This window comes from Bubalus kerabau, chromosome 13, assembly GCF_029407905.1.
Source record: "Bubalus kerabau isolate K-KA32 ecotype Philippines breed swamp buffalo chromosome 13, PCC_UOA_SB_1v2, whole genome shotgun sequence".
Lineage (NCBI taxonomy): Eukaryota > Metazoa > Chordata > Mammalia > Artiodactyla > Bovidae > Bubalus > Bubalus kerabau.
In genome coordinates this window covers 66,893,830-66,920,158 of record NC_073636.1, presented here as the reverse complement: position 1 = coordinate 66,920,158, position 26,329 = coordinate 66,893,830, and the positions used below count along the sequence as shown (strand labels likewise).

The following is a 26,329-nucleotide window of genomic DNA, read 5'->3' as shown; positions in this document are numbered from 1 at the left end:
AGCACAAAGACACTCCCAGGAGTGCACACTCACACCCATGCTCCTACCTCTGGTCCTAAGACACATGCACACCCATGGAATCTCCAGATGTCCATTCAGATCCGGACATTGTGGTGTTTGGCTTGTGAACATAACAGCAAACAGAGAAACATCCAGATTTTGAAATCTGTTTTTAATTAAACAGATTAAACAGTGTCATTAGGCCAGAGGTAACTCACATGGATAGGTGTGTGATCTGATAAAAAATACATTTCTTCCTATAGACTGTTGCAAATGAATTTCCCAGGCCGTGTGCCCTGGTGGAGGGGACAAGGGAACAAAGGAGGAGTCTTTGGAGTTTTCTCCAGAATACCCAGGGCTTTTGCTGACCCAGTCTCACCACCCCCACCCTCCCAGGCACTCCTGGGAAACACACAGCATACACACAGCCACAGCTCCCCGTGGGGACATCCACAACTCCACAACGGCATGACAGCCCCATGGGTCCCCCAGAGTGTCAACTGCCACCATCCACCCAGGGCATGCTACTGCTACTGCTAAGTCACTTCAGTCGTATCTGACTCTGTGCGACCCCACAGACGGCAGCCAACCAGGCTCCCCCGTCCCTGGGATTCATCTGAGTCCTCAACTGCTCACACTTGGAGAGTCCTGGGCTTCACCCAGACACAAGCAAGGTTGCTGCCAGGCATGGTCACTCCCCAAACACAGGAACAGATGTTCACACACAGCCACACTCCAGAGGTCTCCAATCTGATTATGTCCCTCCCTGGCCTGAAGCCGTCCAGCCACCAGTGCTGCCTGCACAAAGGCTCCTCTGACACAGCCTGTCCTCCCATCCCACCCCGTCATGCTCCAGCACACAAGAGATACTCAAGAAACCACTGGCCAAACTCTGAGGTCTGTTTGTGTTTAATCAGACAATATGTAAAGTATTTACAACCAATTCCAAATTCCCCCCTCCCCCACCCCAGGCCTGGGCCATGGAATGAGGGACCCCCTGGCCCTGCCCAGAGCCGGGGGTCCCCTAGGCCTCTGCATAGTCATCTGAAATCTACAAAACACTGTTTGCTTTAAAAAAAAAAAAAAAAAAAAAAGGACAGTATTAGGATACCTTATACAAAGGGCGCTGGGCAGTTGGAAGGGGATTTGAGAGCACGCTGGAGTGAACCCAGATTTTGACTGGGACAGACAGGAGAAGACTTGGGTAATACACATGTATGAAAGGAAAAATTGAAATTTCATAGGCAGGCACCACTTGGCCTCCTTCCCCACTGGCAGGGCCTGGCTGGCTCAAGAACCCCTGGCAGCAGGAACGTTATTGCTATGATGAGGGGCAGGGGGTGAAATGTACATGGCTGGGGGACAGAGTAGGGGACATTTTTACATGTTAAATATGGACACACATGGAGGAGGAACACACACGTGTACACACATACATACACACACACGGGGGCCCTTGGCAGAATGCCTACAAAACTGTCAGCTGCCCAATTTAAGAAGGGCAGGATGAGGCCCAGGGAGAAACCACCACATACCCCAAGGGCCAAAACACGGTCTCTTGATGCCACGGGCTGGACTCACCACGTGATGCCAGGCCATAAGGTCTGGACAAGAGTGGAGTAGTTGCAGAGGCCATGGCCACATATGGAGGCAGACACTGAAGCCCAGAGAAGCAGCAAGGGCTGCCTGAGGTCACACAGCCAGTCCTGGTATGTGGCAATAGACAATCTGTCCTCTCTCACCCCAGCCTACGCACTCCTTCCCCTACTTGTGAGTTAAGGGTGTCAACTTGGAGAGGAGAGCAGGGGCCAGGCATTGAAACAACACAGGACAAACTGGGGGAAGGAGGACCTGGGGTTCCGTCCTGAGGCCAGGGTCTCACAACCACTTGGATCTTCCTTCTACTTCTGCTTGATTGCCTCCAGAGCCTGTGAGCTCCTTTTCATGATTGGCTAGTGCCAAAGGTAAAAAACCACCCACATTCTGATTAAAACCTGCTTCCCTATCCTTATACCCTTCATTTCTAGCTCAGCCCCACATCCACCTCCACTTTCTCCCCCCACAACAGCCCCACTGAGCGAGCAGCAGCAACAGGACTCTGTCTGCTATCTCTGAGCCATTCTCAGGCCCCTTGTCCCCTGGGCTACCCCAGTCTGTCCACAATGCCTCCAAGGACAATTGCAATGGTTCCTGAGGAAGACAGAGGGAGCACCGGGTTCCAGTTCCACCTCAACCCTGAAGTGCTCTGCTGCCTCGGGCAAGTCACATCCTCTCTCTGGACTCAGTGTCCCCATAGGTAATACGGGGACAAGGAACTGATGATCTCTGAGGATTCCTCAAGCCTAAGAAGGGCAGGGTTTGAGGAGGGTGTCCACCCCTACCCACGATCATCAAGTCAAGCTAGGCCTCGCCAGCCTGGGAGCCACAGCAGAGAGGGCTGGACCCAGGAGCCTTCCGCAAACAGGCGATTCAGAAACGGACGGATGGGCCAGGGCGGCAGGCAGGCCGGGGGCCAGGGGCCGATCACTCCTCTTTGGAAAGGCTCTTTGGCCAGCTCTGCAGACAGACCTGGGGTGGCATGGAAGTGGTAAGGAGCCAGTGCACGGGGTGGGCTGAGGCTAAGAAAAGGGCACCCTCAGCCCCAGCCTTTTTTCCCAGGGTCTCCCGCTGAGACATCCAGAGCTCCAAGAGAGAACGCAGGGAGGGGGCGTGTTGGTGGGCGGAGCCAGGACGGCAGCCTTAGGCCCCGCCCCCAGGGCGGCCCCCAAGCCCCGCCCCACCACGGAAGAGGGCGGGGCCTCGTCACTGGCAATTCCACGGAACGCGGGCAGGCAGAGGCAGGCAAGACCCCGCATCAGGGGCCACCCCGCCCAGGATCCAAGCCGAGAAGGCAGTCTGGCCTGGTAGCCCCGCCCTATAGGTTCTCTCCGGGCTGGTACTGGGGCTCGGTGGACGTGAAATAGTCCTCCAGGAAGGCCTGCAGGTACTCGAAGGTAGGCCGTTCCTCCGGGTCCTTCCGCCAGCACTGGCACATCAGGTCATGCAATGACTCGGGACACTCAGGCGGGCAGGGCATCCGGTAGCCCCGCTCCACCTGGTCCAGCACCTCCCGGTTCACCATCCCTGCGGGCAGAGAGAGGCGTGAGGCGTTAGGGGAGCAAGTGGAGCAGAGGGACGTTGACGGGGACAACCAAGAGGGGTTCCTGCTCAGGGGCAGGGTGGCTGTGACCATAGGTAAAGCCCTCCCCAAGCCTGGGAGCCCTGAACAATGACAGAGCCTAGGATCAGAGGGTCACCTCCTTGTTATGCAGATGGGGAAACTAAAGCCCAGGAGGGGCTTTTACGTGCCCAAGATCTCTTGAGCAGGGGGGTCACCAGGGCAGGGGCAGAAGGACTAAAGATGGGCGGCGGGGAGTTCTCTTACCAGGGTAGGGCACCCGTCCCTTTGTTGTGAGCTCCGTCAGCAGGATCCCAAAGGACCACACGTCTGATTTGATGGTGAACCGGCCATAGAGGGCAGCTTCCGGAGCCGTCCACTTGATGGGGAATTTGGCACCTATAGGAACAAGAATGGTCGGGGGAGCTCAGGAGAACATCATTACCTCTCTGTCGGGCACCATTCTGGTCCCCACTTGACAGAGGAAGAAACTGAGGCTCAGAGAAGGGGCGTGACTCCCAACGGCCACATAGCATCTGCTGGGAGCCTGCCCACCTTGCCGGGCTGTGTATTCGTTGTCTTCAATGAGTCGAGCCAGCCCGAAGTCAGCCACTTTGCACACGAGGCTCTCTCCAACCAGGATGTTGGCAGCCCGGAGGTCTCGGTGGACATAGTTCATCCGTTCCACATAAGCCATGCCCGAGGCGATCTGCAGGCAGAACCCGGGAGCCTGATTCAGAGGCCACCCTGTGCCCTTCCCAGATCACAGGGCACATGCCCAGGGATGGGGTCATCCCCAGGAGTGGACAACCAACCAAATGCCCTGCCCTTCCCAGTTTTTCAAGCAATGAAACCAGTTTACAGTAAACCCTGTTGGCACAAAAAGCGGAACCAGTGCCTGGCCTAAGGAGGGAGCATAGGGCAAAGGGGAGGCACAAGACAAGATGCAACCAGGGAAGTGGGATGACCATGAAAAAGAGACCCCAGACACTCCCAGAGACACAGATGAGTACCAGATCCTGCCAGTTGTCCCAAGTCCCCTTTCTGAGCCTCAGTTTTCTCATCTGTCAAATGGAATAATAGCCATCCTACCTCCTCTGATTGTGATAAGGATTAAAAAGTGGCTGTTGAGCACTGCCTGCAACAAGCAAGTACTAATACATGTTTGTTGAGTGTATTGACACTTGACAGAGAAGAAAACTGAGGTCTGAGGTCCCATAGCAAGTCAGTGACTCCTGATGCCCAGGTAAGGGCTCTTTCTTCTGCCCAGAACCACCACTCACAGCATCTGTAAGTGGTCCTAGTAATACATAGGATGAGATCAGTGAAGGTGGGGGCAATCAAGGCAAGTTTCTTGGAGAGGGCACTCAAGAGGCCAGATGTGGCAGAGCCAGGTGGGTGGGAGAGCTCAAGGCCAGATGTAGGAGGTGGGAGGGGCTGACTCACCTGTGCAGCCATGTCCACCAGCTGAGGCAGCCGCAGGTACTTGCCTGTCTCCCCCTTGAGAAAGTCCAGCAAACTCCCTGGGCAGAGAGAAAGCAGCTCTAGCTCCCACTCTGTCCTCCCTGAGCCAGGAAGCAGTGATTCCCAGATCTTGTCCACTGGGGCAAGCCAGTCTTGCTTTAACCATACAGCAGATTTTATGTAAACCTATCTCTGAATAAAGTCTGTGTTTGTCACTCAAAAGGCAAGCAGGATGGGAAACAACCAAATGGTCACCTCTAGGAGAACAGAACTGTTGTACAGCCATACTATAATGGAATACTACTAAGCAATAAAAAAGGAAGAAACTACTGATATACACAACAAGAAAGAAAACCCTTGGATGTAAAAGATTTCATATATGAAGTTCTAGAAGAAAGAAATCTATGAAGACAAAAAGCATATCAGTGGCTGTATGGGTTTGGGACTGTAGCATACTATCTGCAAAGGAATACAAAGGTATTTTCTGGGGTGTTTATCTCAACTATGCTAAGAGATACACAGAATATCCATTCATTAAAACTCACTGAATTGTACATTTTAAATGGGTGTTTTTTTTCCAAAGATTTTTTTTTTAACGTGGACTATTTTTAAAATCTTTATTGAATTTATTACAATATTGCTTCTGTTTTATGTTTTGGTTTTTTCGGCCATGAGGCATGTGGGATTTTTGCTCCCTGACAAGGGATCAAACCCACATGTTCTGCATTGGAAGGCAAAGTCTTACCCACTGAACCACCAGGGAAGTCCCCTAAAATGGGTGTATTTTATCATATGTAAGTTATACCTCCAAAAGTGGAATTTTGAAAAATAATTATTTTCAAAACTAAGTAAAAGTCAAGCCAGGAACTTGACCCAGATGTGGCTCAGCTTGGAGGATTCAGGGAATTTTCCTTCCAGCCCTAGAAATGGCAAACAGCTTTACAAAAGCAGCAGACAGGAGGACACTGATGCATTGTGGGACATCACTAAACACAAAATGAACCGAGAAAGGCAACCTGCGGTTTAATGTTCCATGGATGTGGGAAGTTGATTCTTTTCATGCATTTCACCTTTAAAGGCATGCGCTCTAACTCACAGACCTAGAAAACGAACTTATGGCTGCTGGGGGAAAGGGACAGTTAGGGACTTTGGGAAGGACATGTACACACTGCTATATTTCAGATGGATAACCAACAAAGACCTATTGGATAGAACAGGGTACTCTGCTCAATGTTATGTGCCAGCCTGGAACCAGGTGGATGGGAGAGCTCAAGGGAGGGAGGCCCGGGGCAGAAGGGATACATGCATATGTATGGCTGAATCTCTTTGCCTTTCACCTGAAACTGTCACAACATTGCTCATCCCCAACACAAAATGTTTTTGATGTTAAAAATAAATAAATAAAAATTTTAAAAAATAAAGGCACACACTCATTCTAGATGTGGTGGGAAGTGAAGCGCGTCCCACCTGCCCTGTTGCAAGGAGCCCCACCAGGGCCCTCCCGGCTTCCCTCACCCTTGCTCATGTACTCCGTGACAATGTAGATGGGCTCTTCGGACACCACGGCGTACAGCTGCACGAGTTTTTCATGCCTCAGTTTCTTCATAACCTGGGCCTCCTGCAGGAAGGCCTCCGGAGACATTGTACCAGGCTTCAGGGTTTTGATGGCCACTCTGGTGGTGCCGTTCCAGGTACCTGTGTGGACAGGCGTGCAGGTTGCCTCAGGGGAGGACCCCCATTCCCATCTCACAAGGATGCAGGATCTGCCTGTCTGGGTACCAATGTCAGCTCTGACCTCCCAGGCCAGGTGACAAGCCCAGCCAAGGCCCAGCCTCTTTCTGAGCCTCAGTGTCACCATCTGCAAAATGGGCAGAACACTCCTCACAGGGCATGCTCAAGAAAGAGTAGCTGTTCTTAGGACTCTTACGATTAGAAATGTCCCCAAAAGCAGCACATTCGTCAATTCAACTGCCCTCCTCGGGGTGGTCATGTTCCTTCTGGGTGACACACCGGAAGGTGGCCTAGGTGTTCACAGCTGGTGCGTGTGCACTGGTGGGGGATGGGGGTGAGACAGAGCTGGCCTCAGAACAAGGCCCCAGAACAAGAAGCTGTCTCAAGCCACACTCCCCAAAAAGTAATTAAAGCCTCACACCGAGTACAAAGACTCAGAGGTCAGACTGGCAGGAGTTTGGCTCCCACCTCTGCCCACTGTCAGCAGTGAGACCACAGGTGAGTCAGCGCCCCTCTAAACCTCGATTTTCTCATCCGGAAAATGGGGATGCTATAATCCATCTATGGGGCTGCTAGGGCTGTTAAGCCCACTGTGAGCACACAGTTAACAGCTGCAGCTGTTATTTTATTATCTGGTTTTTCAAACTGTGATGCCTCAGGGAAAGCTATGTTTTAAACCAGTGTGTTTAATCCCTGTTTGGTCCCAGCCAGGCCTGAGGATCCTTTGATGAGTGGCCTTGGCCCATGCCTCACTATCCCTGGGCCTCCATCTGTGGGTTGGGGCTCAGGCCCATGTCTGCAGTCCTCCAGCACAGGCCCTCTGGAGATATGTACCAGGCTCTTCATAAGTCTGTCTGGATCATCCAGGGAGGAGCAAGAGCCTCCTCCATTGATTTCACCGCACAGCCAAGCCAGGAATGAGTTTTGCAGCCACCAGAATGGCTGATGCTGTCTCCGTTTTGCTCAGGTTCTCTTTTTTTAAGATTTATTTATGCATTTGACTGCCTAGATCTTAGTTGTGGCACACAGGATCTTTGATATTTGTTGAAGCATGTGAACTCTTAGTTGTGGCTTGCGGGATCTAGTTACCCGACTAAGGATTGAACCTGGGCTCATGCATTGGGAGCATGGAATCTCAGCCACTGGACTGCCAGGAAAGTCCCATCAGGTCCTCTCTTTGTTCCTGTGCTTTGCATCTCCATCCCCTCTCCCCAGCTGAAAGCCAGCAGCTCCTCTTTCCTGACCTGGCCTGACCTCCAGCCTGTAGGCCTCTGTCCCTGCAGTGAGCCTCCCAGGAAGCCCCTCTGCTCTCCTCCATCATCTCTTCCTCATGGGAAGGAAGTGGAGGCAGTGATACACCAGAGCTCAGATGGAACCACCTTGAAAACTGCACACGGTCATCTCCCCACGGGACACGCGGGCTCACAACGGCCAGGCCTCCCTCACCATGACCTCTGCGACCCGTGTCCGCAGAGACCAGTCAGCAGAAGGGGGCCTGGGTTTTGTCAGGGCTGCACAGCGTTTGTTTTCAAGGACAGTTTGGCCATTTCTCCAGAGTGAAACAGGAGATCATTAACAGGCCAGGAGCGCTCTAAACTCTGCACCTCCCGGAGCTCCATCTAGGAGCTGAGGTTTCTCTTCCCACGGCTGAAGTTAACGTGGGGACACGTGTGGGGCAAGCATTCTCTCAATCCCCCAGGGGGTTCTATTACCTCCGCCCCCCCCCCCCGGCCCCATTTTACAGGTGGGAAGATCAAGGCTCAGAGGGAAGCCACCCGGCCCAGCCCACAGGGCATGTCACTGGGAAATCACGATGCCCAGCCCCAAGCAGTTCTCGGAAAACGGGTACCACGGCAGCTGGAGGCATGGCTTGCTGGGGCCCTAGCTTGCTACTGCCCACCACTGGAGGAGTTCCACGTTGAGAGTAGGACCCACAGTTCACAGAGGTTATAAGATCATGGAAGCAAAGGTTGGGGGACTCGTGGGACCTGGAGAAGCCACATGGGACAGACATCTGCCTGGTTCTCAAGTGGGGACAAAGCAGGGAAGGGAGTGCCGGGGGCATGGCCTTACCCATCCACACCTCTCCGAAGCAGCCCTGGCCCAGCTTGACCTCCAGCCGCAGCGACTCCCGGGGGATCTCCCAGGCGTCTTTGGCCAGGCCTTGAGTCTGCGGCTTGGACGTGGGGCACACAGTGGTGAGGCGGTGGCAGAGGCCGTCAGCGTGTTCTGAAGACAGAGATAGGGCAATGGAGTTCAGGCCTGGCATCCACGCAGGGTCACCGTGTCCCACGCTGTGTGTGTGTGTGTGTAGACTCACACACTGCATGCATACAGGCTTCAGGGCCACACAGGACACCCTAGAGGCCAGGCGTCCATACCTGTGTGTATGCACTGCCCCCAACACGGGCCCACAGTGCCTCATGCATCTGCTCCCTGAGTCATTCATTCATTCATCTGACTTTAAGGGGGTGCCAGGGAGCCAGTGGAAGCCTGCCCTCATGGAGCCCCCAGTCCAGGAGGGCACCCAACTTTCCCATATCACCTCCCAGGACCACAAGTGTGACAGAGGAGAGCTGTATATGCAATAGCAGGTTGGTTGGGTGGAATTCTGGGAGGCTTCCCGGAAGAGGTGGCACCTGGGCTTGTATTTTCAGGAGGGTGAGTGGTTAACTAGGGAACAGCCCTCTGGGTAGAGGGCACACTGCCTCATCCATGTGCAAAGGCCCTGAGGCAGGAACAAGCCAGTGGGTTGGAAGAGCTGAAAGGAGGCCGAGGTGGGTGGGGAGGGCTGCCAAGGAATGAGTAGGGGAAGGAGGGCCCCACGTAAGGCATGGAGGCCAGTTGGGTTTAGACCACCCAAAACCTGAGGCCACATGGGGGTCTTTCTCCTAAAATTCCAAGGTAACCAACCCCTGGAGGGTTTTGATCTGGGGGAACTGGGTTCAGAATAAATACAGCGGTGGCCAAAGGGATGGAGGTGGACAGTGGCAGATCCTTGAGGGAGTCAGGAGGCTCAGCTGCCAGAGGAGAAGGAGCTGGTGCTCTCAGGAAAGGCCACACGTGAAAGCTGTGGCCACATGCCAGACACCCAGGTACCCACAGGACTGTCCACATGGGAGCACACAGGCCATGACACCACTGGAGTCCACCCAGGCAGCCCTGGACATCCAGACGGATTGGCCACAGCCTTGCACACATGGCCTAACCCGCGCCCACAACCTGCGCCTGTGAGCTCCCCGCCCGCCACTCGCTCTCCCCCTCTCTGCTGCGATCGATCTAGCCGCCCCCTCGTCTCCCGGTAACCGGTTCTAACCGGTCCTAAGGCTGCAGGGACAAATGACACCAGTCTATGCCCCGCTCCTTCCCGGCTCACTTCTCCAGGCAGCCCCGTCCTCATCAGGCAGCTTCGGAGGAGGTGAAATAGGACGGAGGGATGGGAGGGGGTGGGGAAGGCAGAGGGAAACCAGGGAGGAGGGCATGGGAGGAGGGGAGTGGGAAAAGGGGCACAGGAGGAGGGGAGTGGGAGGAGGGAGAAAAGGGGAAAGGAAGAATCGGGAGGGGAACAGGAGCTTTCATCCTCAGGGTGACAGGAGTCCTGGACCTGGTTGGCTCCAAAGCCCCCAGCTCAGGGTCTACAGTATGGATGGAGACCCCCACCTCCCAGCCCCTCCCGGGCCCTTCCCTCCCCTGCGCCCAGCTGGCAGCCTGGAGGCCGGCCGGCACTCACTGGAGTAGTAGGCCACCAGCTGCTGCAGGCTGTTGAACTGGGTGCGGGAGGTGATGTAGAAGCCTCCGCTGTCCAGCTTGCGGATCTTGTAGTGCTTCACGTTTAGGCCCTTGGCATTGTCGAAGTCAGACACCGAGAGGCAGTAGGCGCCTGCAGGACAGGCCGGAGAGGGACCGTGACCACCACACCCGCTCGCCCATGGCCACGGCGCTGAGCACGTCTACCCGACACGGGACGGAAGGCAGGCACAGATGGAACCAGGTCTGGTCCAGCCTGTCTCTGAGCACCCAGCGCCTGGGCAGCCACTGGGGCAGAATCAAGTGACAAAGGGCATGTGACTCAAGAATCTTTCCATGCACCTTTGACCTGTGAAGCCCAGATGTGCATCCCAGCTCTGTGACCTAAGCAAGTGACTTGCCCTCTCTGGGCCTTAGCTTCCTCCTCTGCACAAGCAGGCTACTCCCCAGGCAGCTGGGCAGATTCAGTGAGACCACATATAAGAAGGCCGGGTACATAAGAGGCGCTCAGTAAATGTTTGTGGGGAGCCTCATAGGAATAGCCCCAGGTAGCTGTGTGTCCCTGGCCTAACTGCCTCTCCTCTCTGGGTCTGCCCACTGGAGTGGTGTCCAGGCCCCGCCCCTCCCTGAAGACTCCAGGCTTAGGCAGGAGCCGGTGGTTGGCTAAGGCCGGGCTGCCCTGGGCAGGAGACCACATACTGGGTGTGGCCTGAAGGGCGCCAAGGCTCAGCTGGGCCAGTCCGGGTGGCCCCTCCCTGTTGCCCTGGAGCCTAGAAAAGCTTTGGGCTCGAAAAGTTTCCTTCTGCCCAACAGGCCTGTTAACCTGAGCCCAAGAGATGCCTGGGGTGGCATCAGGGAAAAAGGCTGAGCGCCAGAGGTGGGGGAGAAGGCTTCAGTGGCCAGAGAAAGCCCTTCTAAGTAAACAGCATACAGGCATCATTCTAGAAGCCCAGGCCCCTCAGCCCCCACAACCTCTGGACAATCCTCAGGTGGGGTTTACAATATCCAGTGTCAAAAAGGGAAAATAAGGCTCAGAGAGGGAAAGCAGCTAGCTTCGGGTAACCCAGCCAGCAATTCAGACACACACAGAACCTGTGGCTGGGTCTCTAAAGCCTGCACTGGACAACCATGACTTTCTGCAGATGGCCCAGGCCATGTGCTATAGAAGCCACAGCACTAAATCTAAAGCCAAGCCCTGACCACGTGTGCACACACCACAAACATGCCTGTGTCCAGTGGCCATATGCTCACACAGGCTCACGCTCTCCAGGCCCCCAGGCACAAGGACAAACCCACAACAATTCACTCCCACACAGCATCACACAGACAACGCCACCCCAGGTGCACACACACACACGCCTGGACCCACATGACTGCTCATAAATGCACACACGTGACATGGACACTCTGCTTTCCCATCTCCCACTGAGCCCCAGGCCCACAGGAGCAGGAGCTTCATCGCCATGGTGATGGAGTCTGCAACCCACTTGCAGAGGGGCTAGAGAGAAAGGGGGTGTTCGTTCTCTGGCAGAGGGGAAGGACAGGAGAGAAACAGAGGCCAGGACTATTGGGAGAAGGGCAAAGCCAGGTCCCAGTACCCAGTCCAGCCCCCAAGGCCCCTGGGGAAGGGGAAGAAAGGGGGCCATTGCATCAGCACCCTCCTTGGGAACAGCCTTTGGCTCTTTGACCCTCAGGCCTCCTGATAATCTGTGTCCATTCCTTATCTGAGCAACCTGAGGCCAGAGAGACTGGCCTCTTTTGTTGCACCTTTTGCGGCATCTTTTGCTCACACCAGATAATTCAGTGCTCTTCAAATTTACCTCCCTGCCATTGATCCTGGCTTTTTCTCCAGCTGGAGGATTCTTCCCATCCCACTCCATATACCAAACTCCTATTCATTCCTCAATACCCAGCTCAAATAACCCACAAAAGGTTCAGTTCCCAGTAGAAGCACTCATACCTTTCGTGGTCTCGCTTTCTCGCACTAGGAAGGTCCCTCTTGGGTTCTCTGCATTGAGCAGTAACCGCTCTGACTCCCGTCTGGTGATCTTGCCAAAGTACCACCTGGGGCGGGAGGGAGGGGGATGGTGCTGGTGGTCCAGGATTCCGCCCACCCACCATGCCTCTTCCTGGGATGTGGCTGGGGCCGCCAGCCCCTCCACTCTAGCCCAGGAGAGAAGCTCTGAACCAGCAGCGATGATGGTGAGCAAGCAGGAGGCCAGAGTCAATACTCACTCTTCAGCCTGGATGGAGTCAGAGGGTGCCACGTAGTTGCTGGGGATGTAGCCTGTCTGTCCTGTGCTGAGCGAGTGGGCCAGCCACCAGTCTCCCTCTCTGAGCAGGGGGAGAGGGAGGGAGCAAAGGAGAAGGAAACCATCAGCAATGGGCCCCGGGGCGTGCGGTCTTCAGAGGTGCTATGCTGGGGGCTCGTGAGGCTGAGTGAGGTGCAGGGAACACGGAGATCAGGCCACTCACCCCTTGCCAAGCTGAGCTGGCCTGGGACTCCTCCCCTCCCTATCCCAGAAGCCTCCTGGCCAAAGCTGACTCAGACAATGAGGCCTGAACTCACAGGGGCAGAGTCCTGAGACAGGAAGTGATCGGCTGCCCTGCAGATACCCCAAGCCATCTCAAGATGCCAAGCACCTGCCTTGGGATTTAGGGAGGGAGCTCCCTGTCTCTGGGGAGCAAGCGAGTTGTAACAGGAGAAGCTTCCTGCCTGAGATGGATGGCGAATCAGACCTTCAAAACCTCCCCAAGCCCTGAGATTTTGAAGCCCAAGCCTGGGAAGTGGCGAGACCTGAGTGGAGGCAAAGGATGGTCCTTTTGGGGCTTGGTGACAATCCAGGCGCTCTCTGCAGAGCTGCTACTGCAGCTGGAGCAATGCTTGCCTTTGTCACAAATCACGGGTCACACCCACCAGGCTCCATGACTGAAAACTACAGGCCTCCTCCTGCAGCCTACCCAGCTATGGGGAAACTGAGGCCAGAGGGGGCTGGGACTTGCCCAAAGTCACACAGCGAGTCATGTCAGAGGGAGCTGAAGTGGCAGAGCCCCAGTGCCCAGGGCCCTTCTACACTGATTTCCCCATGAGGCAAGGAGTGTGATGGGGACAGGGTGATGGGGCAGGAGAAGCCCCCAGCAGGGTGGGTCCCTTGGGTCTGGTGGGGAGCAGGGAAGGGGCAGAAGTACCTTTGCAGCCATCTGAATGTGAACCAGGTCTGGCTGGAGCGGGGGTCCAGAGACACAGAGGAGGGAGGAGAAAGCGAGAGCCCAACAGGAAAGAAGAGGCAGAGATGGGGGTGGTGAGAGAGAGAGAGAGGCAGAAAGAGCGAGGGAGAGAGCGGAGTGCCAGGCGGTGCTGGGGACGGGGGAGGGAGGACAAGGCGGCAGCCACAGGGGCCTCGCATCCAAAGCAATCAATGGAGGCAGGGAGAGGGTCGATGGGGAGGGAGGGGAGGCTGATGGGAAGGGCTGCCTGGGAAATAGGGCCCAGCCCCCTCCAATTCCCACTGTACAGATGGGAAGACTGAGGCTAGAGATGCAAGGGCCTCTGCTCAAGGTCACACAGCCAGGCCCAAGTTCCTAACTCCCAGATCAAGAGGAATCCTTCCTTACAAGGAGCTGTAGAGCTTGATACCTTGCTGAGCTTCTCACCCCAAGGCTGCCTTTGACCTCATCACAACCCTGAGAAGACACACAGCCAATGGATGTGTCCCCTGCTGCCCATGATCGGGATCCAAAGAGAAAAAGGCCCTTGCCCACAGCCACAGTCTGGACTTGAACCTGGATCCCTGGCTCCAGGTTCTTCTGAGCTGCCCCACCTATGCTCTTCAGCCCATTTTGAAGATGGAAAAGTTGAGGCCAAGAGAGAGTGGGGCTGGGCGAGCTCTCTGAGAACAGATGAGTATAGGTGAGCATCCCAAAGTCAGCCAGGTGAGCCCAGGCTCAACCAGAGAGTGTGAGTCCCTTCTGGATGGAGTGGGATTGGCGCTGTGTGGGCTGACTCAGCTATACAATCACTGCATGCATGCACACTCAGGTGGGGCACAGGCTCACATGGGAATCTTGGCAGGAGACGGAGGGCGCCAGAGTAAGGTGGTGATGCCCACCTCAAGGAAAGAAGCCTGGAGGTGCCCAGGACCTCCATCTACCTCTCTGTGTGTACCCACAGTGGATGGGGGGGGGCCCCCCTCACTGTCTGTCCTATTTGACTCTCAAGACCACCCTGCAAAAAAGGCAGGCCTCAGTCCCTAGATGAAGAAAAGAGATGTCTAGGGGCCAGCCCAAGGACACACAACACCCAGGATGGAATAACCCAGCACTTTCTTTGTAGAGTTGGTGAAAATGAGGCACAGAATGGGGTAGAAACTTCCCCAAAGCTAGCAGAGATCGTCCAGCCCAAAGCCTTCATTTCAGCAAGGGGAAATCTAAGGCACAGAGAAGGGCGATGATTTGCCCAAAGACACACAGCGAATCCACAGCAGAGCAAGGGTGAGAACCAGGGCCCTTGTGTGCCCACAGCCAGTCTTGGCCAGCCCCCTGGACCCCTGTGCCCTCCCCAGGCCCCTCAGACTCAGAGACCCTCAGGGAAACCAGAGGAAGATGGAGGAGGAGGCAGCAGGGCTGGGGGCAGGGGACTGAGCCAAGGTCTAGGTCAGAGACTACAAAATGGGGCAGATTGACAAAGCAGAGTTTGCAAGCTGGCTGGCCTTGGGAAAGGCCCCAGCCACCTACTCACAATGGAAGGCTGGCAGCAGCATGTGCCCAGAGGCTGGCCAAGCACGGCCCCAGAAGCCCCTGAAGCGGGGGTTCAGCCCTGCTGACATTACCCAGACTGGCCCAGCTGAGCCTCCAGCTCCCCGACACCAGCCCATGTGTGAATTTGGGCTCACAGTCCAATTTGGGGGTTTTATTTCACAAGGACAGGGATGGAGGTGTGCGGAAACTAAGGATCCACGGTCCAGCTTCAGCCTGGCCCCGGCTCGAGAGGTTTCGAACAGCCTGAGTGCCAGAGTCCAAGCATCCTGGCGCCAGCCCAGCTCAGCATTGCAGGCATGACCTTGGCCCTACCTCAGTTTCCTCATCTGCAGGATGGGGATACTCATGCCTCCCTCCGAGGATGTAAAATCGCAGCACTATGCCTGGCACACAGTAGGTGCTCAATGTGCATGAGCTGATAGTATCTTGGTTTGGCTAAAAAAAGAAAAAGAATGAAATCTGCAACTCTATGGTACCCCTCCCCACTCTCAACACAGCTTTAAAAACCAGCACGCAGCTCAGTTCGTCTCCGATAAGGATTTGCTGTGTGACTTTGGGCAAGTTCCTTACCCTCTCAGCACCTCTATAAAAAGGAGGTAATAGTCATAAAATCTCCCTTGCAGGCAAAGCGTGTAAATCAATCAGCATCAAGCCAAGAAGTGGATTACTGTGATTATCATCTGAGCCTCAGTGTGCCCACCTGTGAAATGGGAATATCAAGCCCCATCTTCCGCTGCCAATGGTCTGGAAGGTTCAAACCTGCCTCAGGCGGCTGTGAGCTGGCTCTGCAGAGGGCCAGGGACTGCCCTCACAATGAGGGGCCCCATAGCTTCCCAGATCAGCCCGGTCTGGTGGGGACTCTGATCTGAGCTCAGAAGTGACGGTGGTGTTAACCTAACATGTTGAACACGCTTACTGCATCTCACACCTTTCCTGGGGCCTGGGTCCCATCAGATAGGCAGGAAGAAGGGAAGGAAGGGAATCACACATTCCCTGCCTGACCCCTCACCTTCCCTCACGTGGCCAGAGAAGAAAGTACTGGACCAGGAGGCCCCGAACTACGATTTTACACCCCAAGTGCTGTCGCTAGCTGTGTGACTTCAGGCTACTGACCTCACCTCTCTGAGCCTCAGGATCCTCTTTTTAGAGCCTAATCCTTGTGGCTAATTCAGGCAGGCATGTGGACTGGGAGAGTGGCAGCTTTGGAACCTGGGGAATTAGGACAGCTTGCATTGTTCTATTTAACTCATTTGGGCTGTTGGGACTGACCAGAGAAGTGATTTGGAGCTTGCAGGCGAGCCAGGGCAGCTGGGCACAGCTTAGACAGTCAAGTTTCCGAGCCCTGAGGCCTGGACCCCTGCTTGGTTCTTGGGGAGAGAGCAGGGTGAGGCTGAGGCAGATTGTGCGAGGAGGGCAGGAAGGGGTCCCTCGCCCCATGGTGGGGAGTGGAACCGAAGAGCCCAGGGCAAGGGGGCAGAGGTCAGTGCCCGCTGGAGAAGCTGCTGGAATAATCAGGGTGGGAGGAAACGGCAACTTGGGAAGCACCCCAAAGTCAGACCCAAGGGGCTCTGGCTCCTAGAGAACCAGGACAGGGGCTTAGGGTGGTCACCCCTCAGATGGGCTTCCTCCGACCCAAGGCCACACAGCACCCAGAGCTCTAGGTCCAGGACCACGTGGCATGGAGATCCAAGGAGCAGGGTCTCCAGGCAGCTACTGTGAGGACTCCAGCCCAGCCAGCCCTGGCCCAGCCCCAACAGGCTCGGCCTCATGCTCTCCTTCCCCGACTCCCAGCCCAGCCACAGGCTAGACTCAGAAAGTCCCTCACTCCTGCAGGGTGTGGGGTGGGTGCAGGGGGCTCACAATAATGGAGCTTAAGCAATAATGGTACAAGGACATGCAGGGTGTTCCCGGGGTGAGGTATGAAACCTCACGCGTGGGTAGCCTATCTTCCACTAAGGGAAGCAGGACAGGGATGCTCCCCTGTCCCATCCCCGATCCTGTTACCCCTCCTCTTCCTCTAATGCCAGCTCCCCCCAACTCCACCATCACCCAACTTCTAAGGCAGAGGAGCAGCTGAGTGCTGTGATATGAGGAAGGGCTCCCGATCCACCCCCACTTTCCAATCGGGGCACCTCACTGCCCCCCATGGGCTTCCCATGGACAGATCTCCATCACTTCCGGCCCTCCTGGCAGCCCATCCTGGAAGGCAGGAAGAAGGAAAGGAAGGGGCTGGCAAAGGACAAGTGAAAGAGGCAGGATCAAAGTTTCCAGAACTCTCCTCTGGCCACACCTTTGCTCAAGCTGTGAGTTCCCTAAGAAGCCCTTCCCAGTTGAGATCTCCCCAGCACTTCAAAGTCTCCTCCAGCCTGAGGCACCATCCTGCCCAGCTCGGCCCCTCCCTCCTCCCAGCTCCTCTGCACCTGCACAGAGCCCCTCCTCCAAGGGCTCAGGGTCATGCCTACCTCCCCGCCGCCCAGCTCTGCCACTACTACCTGTGTGACCTTGAGAAAGTCATTTCACCCCTCTGGGCCTCAGTTTCCTCATCTGTAAAATGGAGCCAATAAACATTTCCACTTCCCAGGGCTATGGTGCCTTTTAAATAAAACAACGCAACTGAAGCGGTCAGCGTGAGCACAGGCCCACAAGCAGGGCACAAGAAATGGTGCTCCAGTACCACCTGGGTACCCTCAGTGGGGTGAGGAACATGGGGTTGGGGGGCCCCAAAATGTGGCAGGCACAAGAGCAGCCCTCAACGAGTTTCCAGTTTGGGGGTGGGCAGATGGAAACAGCTGGAACCAGGAGAGAACTAGAGTGGTATTGGGACTCAGACAGCAGGGGTTTGGGGGAGCTGGGAAAGCCCCCTCCCCTTGGGACAGCAGCTTAAAGAAGAGAGAGAGCTGCTGCCCAAGTTCCAATCCTGGCTTTGCTACTTGGTGGCTGTGTGACCTTGGGCAAGGGCCTTTACATCTCTGAGCCTCAGTTTCCTCCTTCCATATGAGGAATCAATATGGCGATGGCCCCGCCCCATCACTACAGCCCTGGCAGGTGGAACGGCAGCAGAGTAAAGGACGTGGGTAAAAATGCCTACCCCTCTTTTCCCCTTTGCCTCACAAGGAAGGCACTTCTGAGCTGGATCTTGAGGGATGAGTAGGAGTTTGCCAGACCGATGGGAGAAGGGGCCTTTCACGCAGAGGGAACATGCATAACAGCAGGCAGGCACGAACAAGCAAGAAATGCCTGGAGATGGTGGGGATGTCCAACCTCCTTAGCCAGGCCTTCGAGGATGCTCCGGGATCAATCCCACTCTACCCTCTAGAACCTTCTCGCCCTTCCATAGCCCTGAAGGCATGTAAACCCCTCCAGCACTGCACCCTCCCAGGAGCTGCCCTTCTGTGAGGGGGGCTGCCATCTACCACCCCCCTCCAGCACCTCGGCTTCACTGTGCTTCCTTCGAGGTCCTGCTTGAGTCTCCCAGACCCTGGTCACCACCAGAGGTGGGCACACAGCACGGCCCCCTAAAGACTAAGCTGACCCCAGCCCCGCCCTCCACTGGCCCAGACTAGGGCCAGTCCTGCTATACTCTGGCCCCAGGAGGACGTGGCCTTCTCCACCCAGGCCTCCATGGGCCCAGCGCTGGCCCTGCATGCAGCTGGCACTCGGGGGGAGCTGAGCGAGCAGGAGGTGGATGAGGAAGAGGTGTGACGGGGAGTGACAGGGGTGATGAGAGGACCCTCCCCATTCACAGCCTGGGGGTGCAGCCTGGTCCAACTCTAGGGTGTGAGGACGGAAGCTGGGGAAGCCAGAGGGGGTGCAGCCAAGGGGGTGCAGGCGGAAGCGCATGCAGCCCCACCCCCACCAGTGAAGCACCCCCACCCAGCCCGCCGCCCTGGGAGCGCGTACACACCTGACATCCACCTTCCTCCTAGGGCCAGCGAGAGAGAAGCAGAGAGGGAGAAGCTGAGAGAGAGCTGGAGGGAGCAAGCATGGGCCAGGAGTGGGGCGGGATGGGAGGTGGCAGAGAGGGAAGAGCAGGCCATCCAAGGGCAGGAAGGCAGCTGGTGTGGAGCTGTGCCCCACCCTCTGTTGCCAGCTCCGCCCCCACTGTGATCACCCCAGGGCACGGCACCCAAAGCCTGCACTCCCCACCCCCCATGACAGGTGCTGCACCCCACTCCCCACTGCACTCTGGGTGGGGAAAGGAGAGGAGGAGGGAGGGGAAGGACCCCATCCCCTGGCTGAAGCCCCACCCCCCTCATCAGTTCATCACTCACAGGGGACCCAGCCCCCCCATTCATCAGCTTGGCCATAGGATGCCCCATGCCAAGGCTGGAGTCCCTGGAGGGGGGCATGGATGCCACCCTAGGGTGCCCTGCCTTCCATATCCTATGCCTCCCTCCTCCCCATGCCCTATCCTGACCCCTCTCACGCTGGGTCCCAAATATGGGTCCCCCAACCCTGCCAATGCAGGGGCCTCCCTCTACAGCTGAAGACTCACTTTCTGGGCTGCCCCAGGCACTCCAGCACCTCTGGGGGCACAGGCTTCAAGTACAAAGGCCCTGCTGTTTGTAGCCCTGGGTCCTGGGTCCAGTCCCTCGCTGACCACACACCCCTCTGCGGGTGCTGGGATCTGAAGCACCATGCTCTGTGGACCAGTTACCGAACCCAGATCCCTGTCCCTGGAGCCCACCCAAAGCCCTACCCACCTCATCAGGGTGCCTGCCTCATCACCCCCACAGGCCCCAGGATGCCCAGGATGGGTTCCCTGGACCTCGGCTGCCTTGACGTCCAGCCCTGCCCACTGCCCATCAAGCTGGCTCTGGGATGCTCAGAAGTGGCTCGGATCAGGGTCCCCAGGGGGCACTCACGTGTTGTTGACAATCTGAAGCCGCTCCCCTTTCTTGAAAGACAGGTCAGTCTCTGTCCGCGACTCATAGTCATAGAGGGCCACAAAGGTGGTCACTCCGCCTGCTCAGAAGACGGGCATGTCAGAACAGCCAAGGCCCTGGCTGGCGGAGGAGAGCCCTGCACCCTGGGGGTGGGGGTGGGGGTGTGTCCCCCACTGCCAGCCCGGAGGCCTGCTTTCATTTATAGACGGCGGGCTTCTACGCATGGCCCCTGTGTTTATGTGTCTGGCACACCCGTGAGGGCACGGAGGAGGCACGTGGGTCTCTCACGTGCATCTGAGTGGGTTCAGGTGACAAGCCCAGCGGGGGATGCTGGATGTTGGCTTCTGTTTGGTATCTGTCTTCCCCCTAGAACCCGAAGTCCCCAGTAACAGGCATCTTTGTTTTGTTCCTAGAGTCTGGCGTATAGCAGGTGCTCATGAAACAACCATGGGGTGAATGAAGCAGTGAATGAAGGGAAACTGCCCCTGGGGAGGTGGTTCTGTGACTCTCTGTGTGACTCTGGGTGCTTCGGGCCATCAGGGACGATCCTGGCTGCGGGGGACTGTCCCTCCTGAAGCCCTCTCTGTGCCCATCTTAAGTTACAACCTCCACCCACACATCCCCCAGTGCCCCTCCCTGTCCTCCGTGTTCTTGCAGAGCAGTTACCACCCACAAACACACGGCACAGTTCACACAACTCGCTCTTCGCCTCTCTTCCCCAGGAGGGTTTTGTCTGTTTTACACACTGCTTGTGTTCCTGACACCAGAAGAGACCTGGCACACAGGAGGGGCGCCACAACTCTCTCTTGAACGAATGAATGGCTGTGTTTGTGGGTCCGTCTGTCTCACTTGGGTGCACGTCTGTGTGTTCTCACTGCACGTTTGTGCATCTGCTAGTCCGTGGGTTCTAACTGAGCATGTGTGCACTTCTGAAGGGCTCTGACTGCACGTGTCTGTCTCCATCTGGGAGTAGGAGGCGTTTCTGCGTATGTGCATTTGTATTTGTGTGCATCTGCGTTGGGTGTGTGGCTGTGCCTGGAGGGTGCCCATTCTTGCGTCCCTGTGTCTCTGTGCCCATGGTGTGTCTGTGTTTACGATGGAATCTTCAGCCTAACATGTGCACGTGTCCTATTTGGGTGTCTCTGAATGAGCTGCCGACTGTGTGTGTGCGTCCGTCTGAAGGTGTCTCGGTAGAAATGCCCGTGTTTGTGTGAGGGTCTTACCTCTCCAGAACCACATCTACATCTCTTACTAAGCGTCACTCGCCCGGGGCTGCTGTACCCCCTCAATACCAGCAGAGGGCGCAGGGGCGCATCTCGTAGGTTCGGGCCTCTGAAGACCCGAGCTCGCTCTCTCCTAAAACCTGCCCCGCCCCCTTGGCCACTCACCGCCTCCAGTCCTGATCCATCTCCAGGCTAACCAGAGCGAAAAGCAAAGCCTCAGACCTGGTCCCCGGGCCTCCCCAAGAAGCCCCCGGCTCTCTGGGCCTCAGTTTCCACCTGCAGCCCTTTATACTGTGCATCAGAATTCAGCCCTAAAGGCAATGGCGTGTGCACCACACTTGCCAGTTTATAAAGCCTCCAAAACACTCCCAATAGCCCCTAAGACCAAGTAACCCCTAGACTCCTCCCCATCATTAAGAGAAAGAAACAGCAGCCCAGAAAGCAGGCATCGCTGCCCTCCGGGGCACACCGCCACCCGGCATTCACACTCCCAGGCACACTGACCAGCCAGGGGCCCCGCCCTCTGCGGGGAGGTGACTGTGTCCGAGGAGTTGAAGCCTCCGAACAGCTTGGGCTCAGCGGCTGCAGGGGCGAAGGCCGTGTTGGGGCCGCGGTGGCCATCAGAGGAGGCTGGCTTGCTGGGGGTCTGTGAGGAGGGGAAGGCACCCCCACCACCGCCGCCACCGCCACCGCCTCCGTGGGTGTTCTCGGCAGACTCCAGGCTGCGGCGCCGCTGGCTGGCATCCTTGGGCTTGCTCTTGTTGCTGCCCATGGTCCTGGAGACTAGAGAGGACCCTGAGGTGAAGGACTCTGGGAGCAGACAGGGCTACCTGGGCCTCTTAGCCCACACTTCCACCCATTCTACAGATGGGAAAACTGAGGCCCAAAGAGCTATCTTTGGGTAAGTTACCTTTCAGAACCTTAGTTACTCCATCTACAAAATGGGAATAGTGATGGCACGCATAAAGGGCTTCCTTGGTACAAGGTCAAGCACAGAAGAAATGCCTCATAATCAGAAGCCCTAACTGCACCCCGGTCCCTTCCCCTGAGACACTGTGTCCGTCCCTCCTGGACAGGGACAGCATCTGAGGCATGTGTGTGTTCCAGGCACCCAGGAGAGGGCTGAGGATTTGTTGAGTGAATACATGGTTGGCTGAAACCGTCCTACACTAAGGAACGAGGTGCTAAAAGTTGCAACCAGGGCAGGGGTATAGCAGGCAGCTGGAAGAAGGAGAGATGGCTGATAGCTCATTCCAGCCCCAGGGCCTTTGCACATGCTATTCCTTCCACCTGAATGCTTTTCCTTGACTATTTCAGCAGAGTAACTCATGTGTCCTTCAGTTCTCAGCCCAAAGGCAGCATGTGGGGAGTGGGAGGGAAACGTTTGGGGTGATGGATTATCTTGACTATGTGGATGGTTTCATGAGTGCATCCATGTGTTAAAATCTATCAGACTGCACACCTTAAACATGTACAGTTTACTGCATGTCAATTATACTTCAATAATGCTCTTAAGGAAAAAAAAAATTCACCTCCTTTGGATGTGCTCCCAAACTACTTTCATTGGTTTAAGTTCCCTTCCTTTTGTGCCTCTTCTTGATAACATGAGGCTTCCCTGGTGGCTCAGACAGTAAAGAGTCTGCCTAAAATGCAGGAGACCCAGGTTATGTCCTTGGGTTGGGAAGATCCCCTGGAAAAGAGAATGGCTACCCACTCTAGTATTCTTGCCTAGAGAATTCCGTGGACAGAGGAGCCTGACGGGCTACAGTCTGTGGGGTCACGTGACCCAGTGTGTGTGTGTGTGTGTGTGTGTGTGTGTGTGTGTGTGTGCATGTGCATGTGTGATTATATGATTATTTCTATGGGCTTTTGTCCATCTAGACACACTGCTGCACTCCTAGTACCTAGAAGTGGCACATAGTAGGTGCTCAATAAACAGCTGAATGAGTGAATGTGTGACTATTAAAGAGTTAGGAGATGTCTAAGCCAGGAATCTGGGTGGGCTAGAGATCAGGAAACACAAAGAAACTCAAGTTGCAAACTCCCCAGTGATGACCATCACCCCACCACCCCCTTTTGCTCCCTATGTCCCCATCCACAGGTGTTGACTCCCACCAAGCCTGGCCAGGGTCTCCCCACCCACTATGGCCACCCCTCGCAGCTCCCTCATCTTGGCAGCCCCGACAGGTCACCACCTCACCTGGTGGAAAGCAGGGGCTATTCCAGAGGACCTGGGAAGCAGCCTGAGGTCACAGCACGAACACCAAGTGTGGAGTCAGGGGTCGTGGACTAGAGGCCCTGCTCCACCTCTGCCTGCTGTGTGACCCTAGGCAAGTCACTTCCCCTCTCTGGGCCTCAGTGTCCTCATCTGCAAAGTAGGGATAAAGCAGACTTCTCAGGACTGTTGAGGGGATATGATTAGAAAGAGAAATCAGGAACTTCCCTGGTGGTCAGTGGCTAAGGCTCTGTGCTCCCAATGCAGGGTGCCTGGGTTTGATCCCTGCTCAGGGATCTGACCCCAGGTTCAGATCCTCCGTGCCACAACTAAGAACCAGCACAGCCAAATAAATAACGATTTTAGAAAGAGAAATTGCCAAGGCTCTGACCCTTGGGTCACGATTTATCTGGCTCTGACTCTGGCAGGCCCAGTGCTAAGTGCTCCCCAGACCTGAAAGATCCTTCATTCCTCTCAAAGCAAGAGAAAGAGTGAGGCCGGGTATAGCATGGTGGGCTCCGAAGCCAGACTCCCCTCTCTTGGATCCCAGCTCTGCCCCTAACTGGCTGTGTGACCTCAGGAAAATGACTTAACTTCTCTACGTGCCCCATTTCTTCATCAGGAAATGCCTGTGACAACCGAAGGCAAGGCAGAGTGCTGGGAACACAGTAATCACCCTGCCACACCAGCTATTACTGACACTGTCATTCTGGACACACTGGCGACGGGAGTTCCAATCACTCCCTCGGGGATGCTGCAGGCCCTGGAATCAGTCCAGAATTCCTCTGGGAACCCATGAATGGGGAAAAGTCCCCATGACTGGCTGGGGCCTCAGAGAAGACTGTTTGCCCTAAGCACTAAGCCCAGCTATGCGATGCCCCTCCCTAGGTGAACCTTAGCCAGTGCCTCTAACCCTCTGGGACTCAGGCTACCTATCTACACAATAGGGGTGTGGCCTGCATGCTCCCTGGGGGCCAACCAGCTCAGAGAATGTGGGGCTGGGAAGGCCCTGGGGAGACCTGCTCAAAAGATCACCAGGGGAGCAACATGCTGATGGGCCTGGGAAAGCTGATTTCTATGGCAACTCAATCCCTTGAGGTCATGATGCCCAGCAGTGCTCATATGGTTGCCGTCCTGTGGGACCTACTGACCCAGTTGCCCACAGCCCCAGGCTTGATGGAAGCTGAGCCCCAGCCATCATACCTCCCACTCACCTGCTCCCCCGGAACAGTATTCACAGCACCAACTGTGCAGCAAGCCCTCTGCCAGTCACCACAGGGGGACACAGAGATGGACTGGCCAGGTCCTGTCTCAGGGGGTGCATGGTCTAACAGTGGAGTTGTTTGCAGGACTTTGAGAGGAAATAAAAATATAAAAGTATTTTTTTAATTTTAATGAAGAACTTTCTAAAAGCCCAAATTTTCTTTAGAAGGAACTAAATGATAAAAAATGAGCCTGCTGTCACTAGAAGTAATCAAGGACAAGAAAAAGGGTCCTTTGACTGATGTGCCATGGAGGGCGAGGGACAGCCAGGGCTGCACCTCGGAGGCCCTTCCAGCACCAAAAGGATGCATGTGCCCTCTTGGGAAGGAGCAAGGGAAAAAGCTCCTGGCCTCTAAGTTCTTACACTGACCAAGAGGACCACTCCCCACTAAGGCATTCAGAAAAAGCATAAGAGGGCCTTCAAGACTAAGGTGGCCTGGGGCCTCTGACTGCAATGTTTGTTGGTTTGGCGGGGTTTGGGTTTTTGTTACACAATGATTATACAAGTACCATGTGTTTGGAGAGAGGTGGGCGGGTTGAAGTCAAGGGCAAGAACACTGGAGAAGACCATCTGTGTGAATTCCAGCCCTACAAGCCCAGTGTAGGACCCCGTGCCTCAGTTTCCTCCTCTGCCAACTGAGGATAACACCAGTAAGTACCAGGTCATAGGGCCACTGGGAGGATCCATGAGGAAGTACACAGAAGATGCTGGGGACACTGTGGCTCCCTGGCAACATGCCAGCCCCTGGGCATGGCGGTGGACTTCCTTCCAGTGTCATTTAAACGTAAGACTGAATCCAGGGACCCCGCTAGTGTGCTTGACTCCAAGCTCCCTCCAGGCAGGACCAGGTCAGATCCATTTCCTTATCCCCACTAGGTATTCTGAAATATTTGTGGAAGAGACAAAAGACTAAATGCAAAGACTAAACACTTTGCATCCTGCTTTGTTCCTGCAATGCCACACAGTCAAGACCATGTATCTGAGATATTCAAACTCTCCTGGAGCCTGGACCTTGTACTGGGCCCTGCTCTAAGCACTTTGCAAATATTGACTCATCAAATCCCCCTGATAATCTGGGCGGTAGACATTAACAGTGTCTCTATATTATTGATGTGGAAGCAGAAGCACAGAAAGGTTGAGGCACCTGCCTGAGGTCACACAGCGAGGGTGAGAATGAAAAGAAATGGGGACATGAAACCACATTGAGCAGGTAGGAATCAGGGGTTGCTCATGGGGTCCACCTCCTGCCTTCCGGACCTCTCCTTCACACAAACAGCCACATAGATGCCCATGGCAGATGGGGCATGACTGGATAAGGCAGCCTAGCCCCGTTCCTCTAGAAAGACCAAGATTTCAAATTTTTAAAAAATATATTTATTTATTTACTTGGCTGCATCATGGCTCTGAGTTGTGGCATGTGGGATCTAGTTCCCTGACTAGGGATAGAACCCAGGTCCCCTGCATTTGGGAGCGTGAAGTCTTAGCCACTGGACCACCAGGAAAGACCCAAGATTTCAAGCTCTGACACAGCAGAGTGTGCTAGAAGGACAGCACATTTAGGGAGGGGTCCAGTCCCTGCTAGGCTGTGTCACCTTGGGACCAACCATCCTTCCAGACTGTGGTCTCCTTTCTTGAAACAGGACTCTGTCTCAGGGCCCAAACACTAAGTCACCATGAGCTGCCCATTTGAGACTAGCTCCACACATCTCTTCCGCCACTTGCTCACTTCCAAGCAGAGATAGATCCCTGGGGTTCAAGAGGAAGTGGGGAGAGCTCCATACTGGGGATGTGTGAGGATCCCAGAGGAAGGTGGTCCCTTTCCTCTGGGGACCTGCTCCTGACCACAGGCTCAGGACAGAGGACCTGTGCTGTCAATACCGTGAC

The 26,329-nt window shown here is 55.5% G+C and overlaps 1 protein-coding gene across 2 annotated transcripts in view; it reads right to left on the bottom strand.

The window, feature by feature from the left end:
• Nucleotides 1-893: 893 nt before the first annotated feature.
• The window catches only part of SRC (SRC proto-oncogene, non-receptor tyrosine kinase), a 55,222-nt gene continuing 29,786 nt past the window's right edge, over nucleotides 894-26,329 (bottom strand). The window contains exons 3-14 of one of the 2 annotated variants that reach the window (XM_055545001.1): nucleotides 23,167-23,334; nucleotides 21,471-21,749; nucleotides 19,723-19,822; nucleotides 12,335-12,433; nucleotides 12,060-12,163; nucleotides 10,083-10,232; nucleotides 8,426-8,581; nucleotides 6,137-6,316; nucleotides 4,604-4,680; nucleotides 3,713-3,866; nucleotides 3,425-3,556; nucleotides 894-3,123 (exon numbers count right to left, since the gene is read on the bottom strand). In XM_055545001.1, coding sequence (XP_055400976.1) covers nucleotides 2,915-3,123; nucleotides 3,425-3,556; nucleotides 3,713-3,866; nucleotides 4,604-4,680; nucleotides 6,137-6,316; nucleotides 8,426-8,581; nucleotides 10,083-10,232; nucleotides 12,060-12,163; nucleotides 12,335-12,433; nucleotides 19,723-19,822; nucleotides 21,471-21,738 — 1,629 coding nt within the window. In that variant the 5' untranslated portion in view covers nucleotides 21,739-21,749; nucleotides 23,167-23,334 and the 3' untranslated portion in view covers nucleotides 894-2,914. The remainder of the gene's footprint in view (nucleotides 3,124-3,424; nucleotides 3,557-3,712; nucleotides 3,867-4,603; nucleotides 4,681-6,136; nucleotides 6,317-8,425; nucleotides 8,582-10,082; nucleotides 10,233-12,059; nucleotides 12,164-12,334; nucleotides 12,434-19,722; nucleotides 19,823-21,470; nucleotides 21,750-23,166; nucleotides 23,335-26,329) is intronic. The other variant, XM_055545002.1, reaches the window with a different exon arrangement.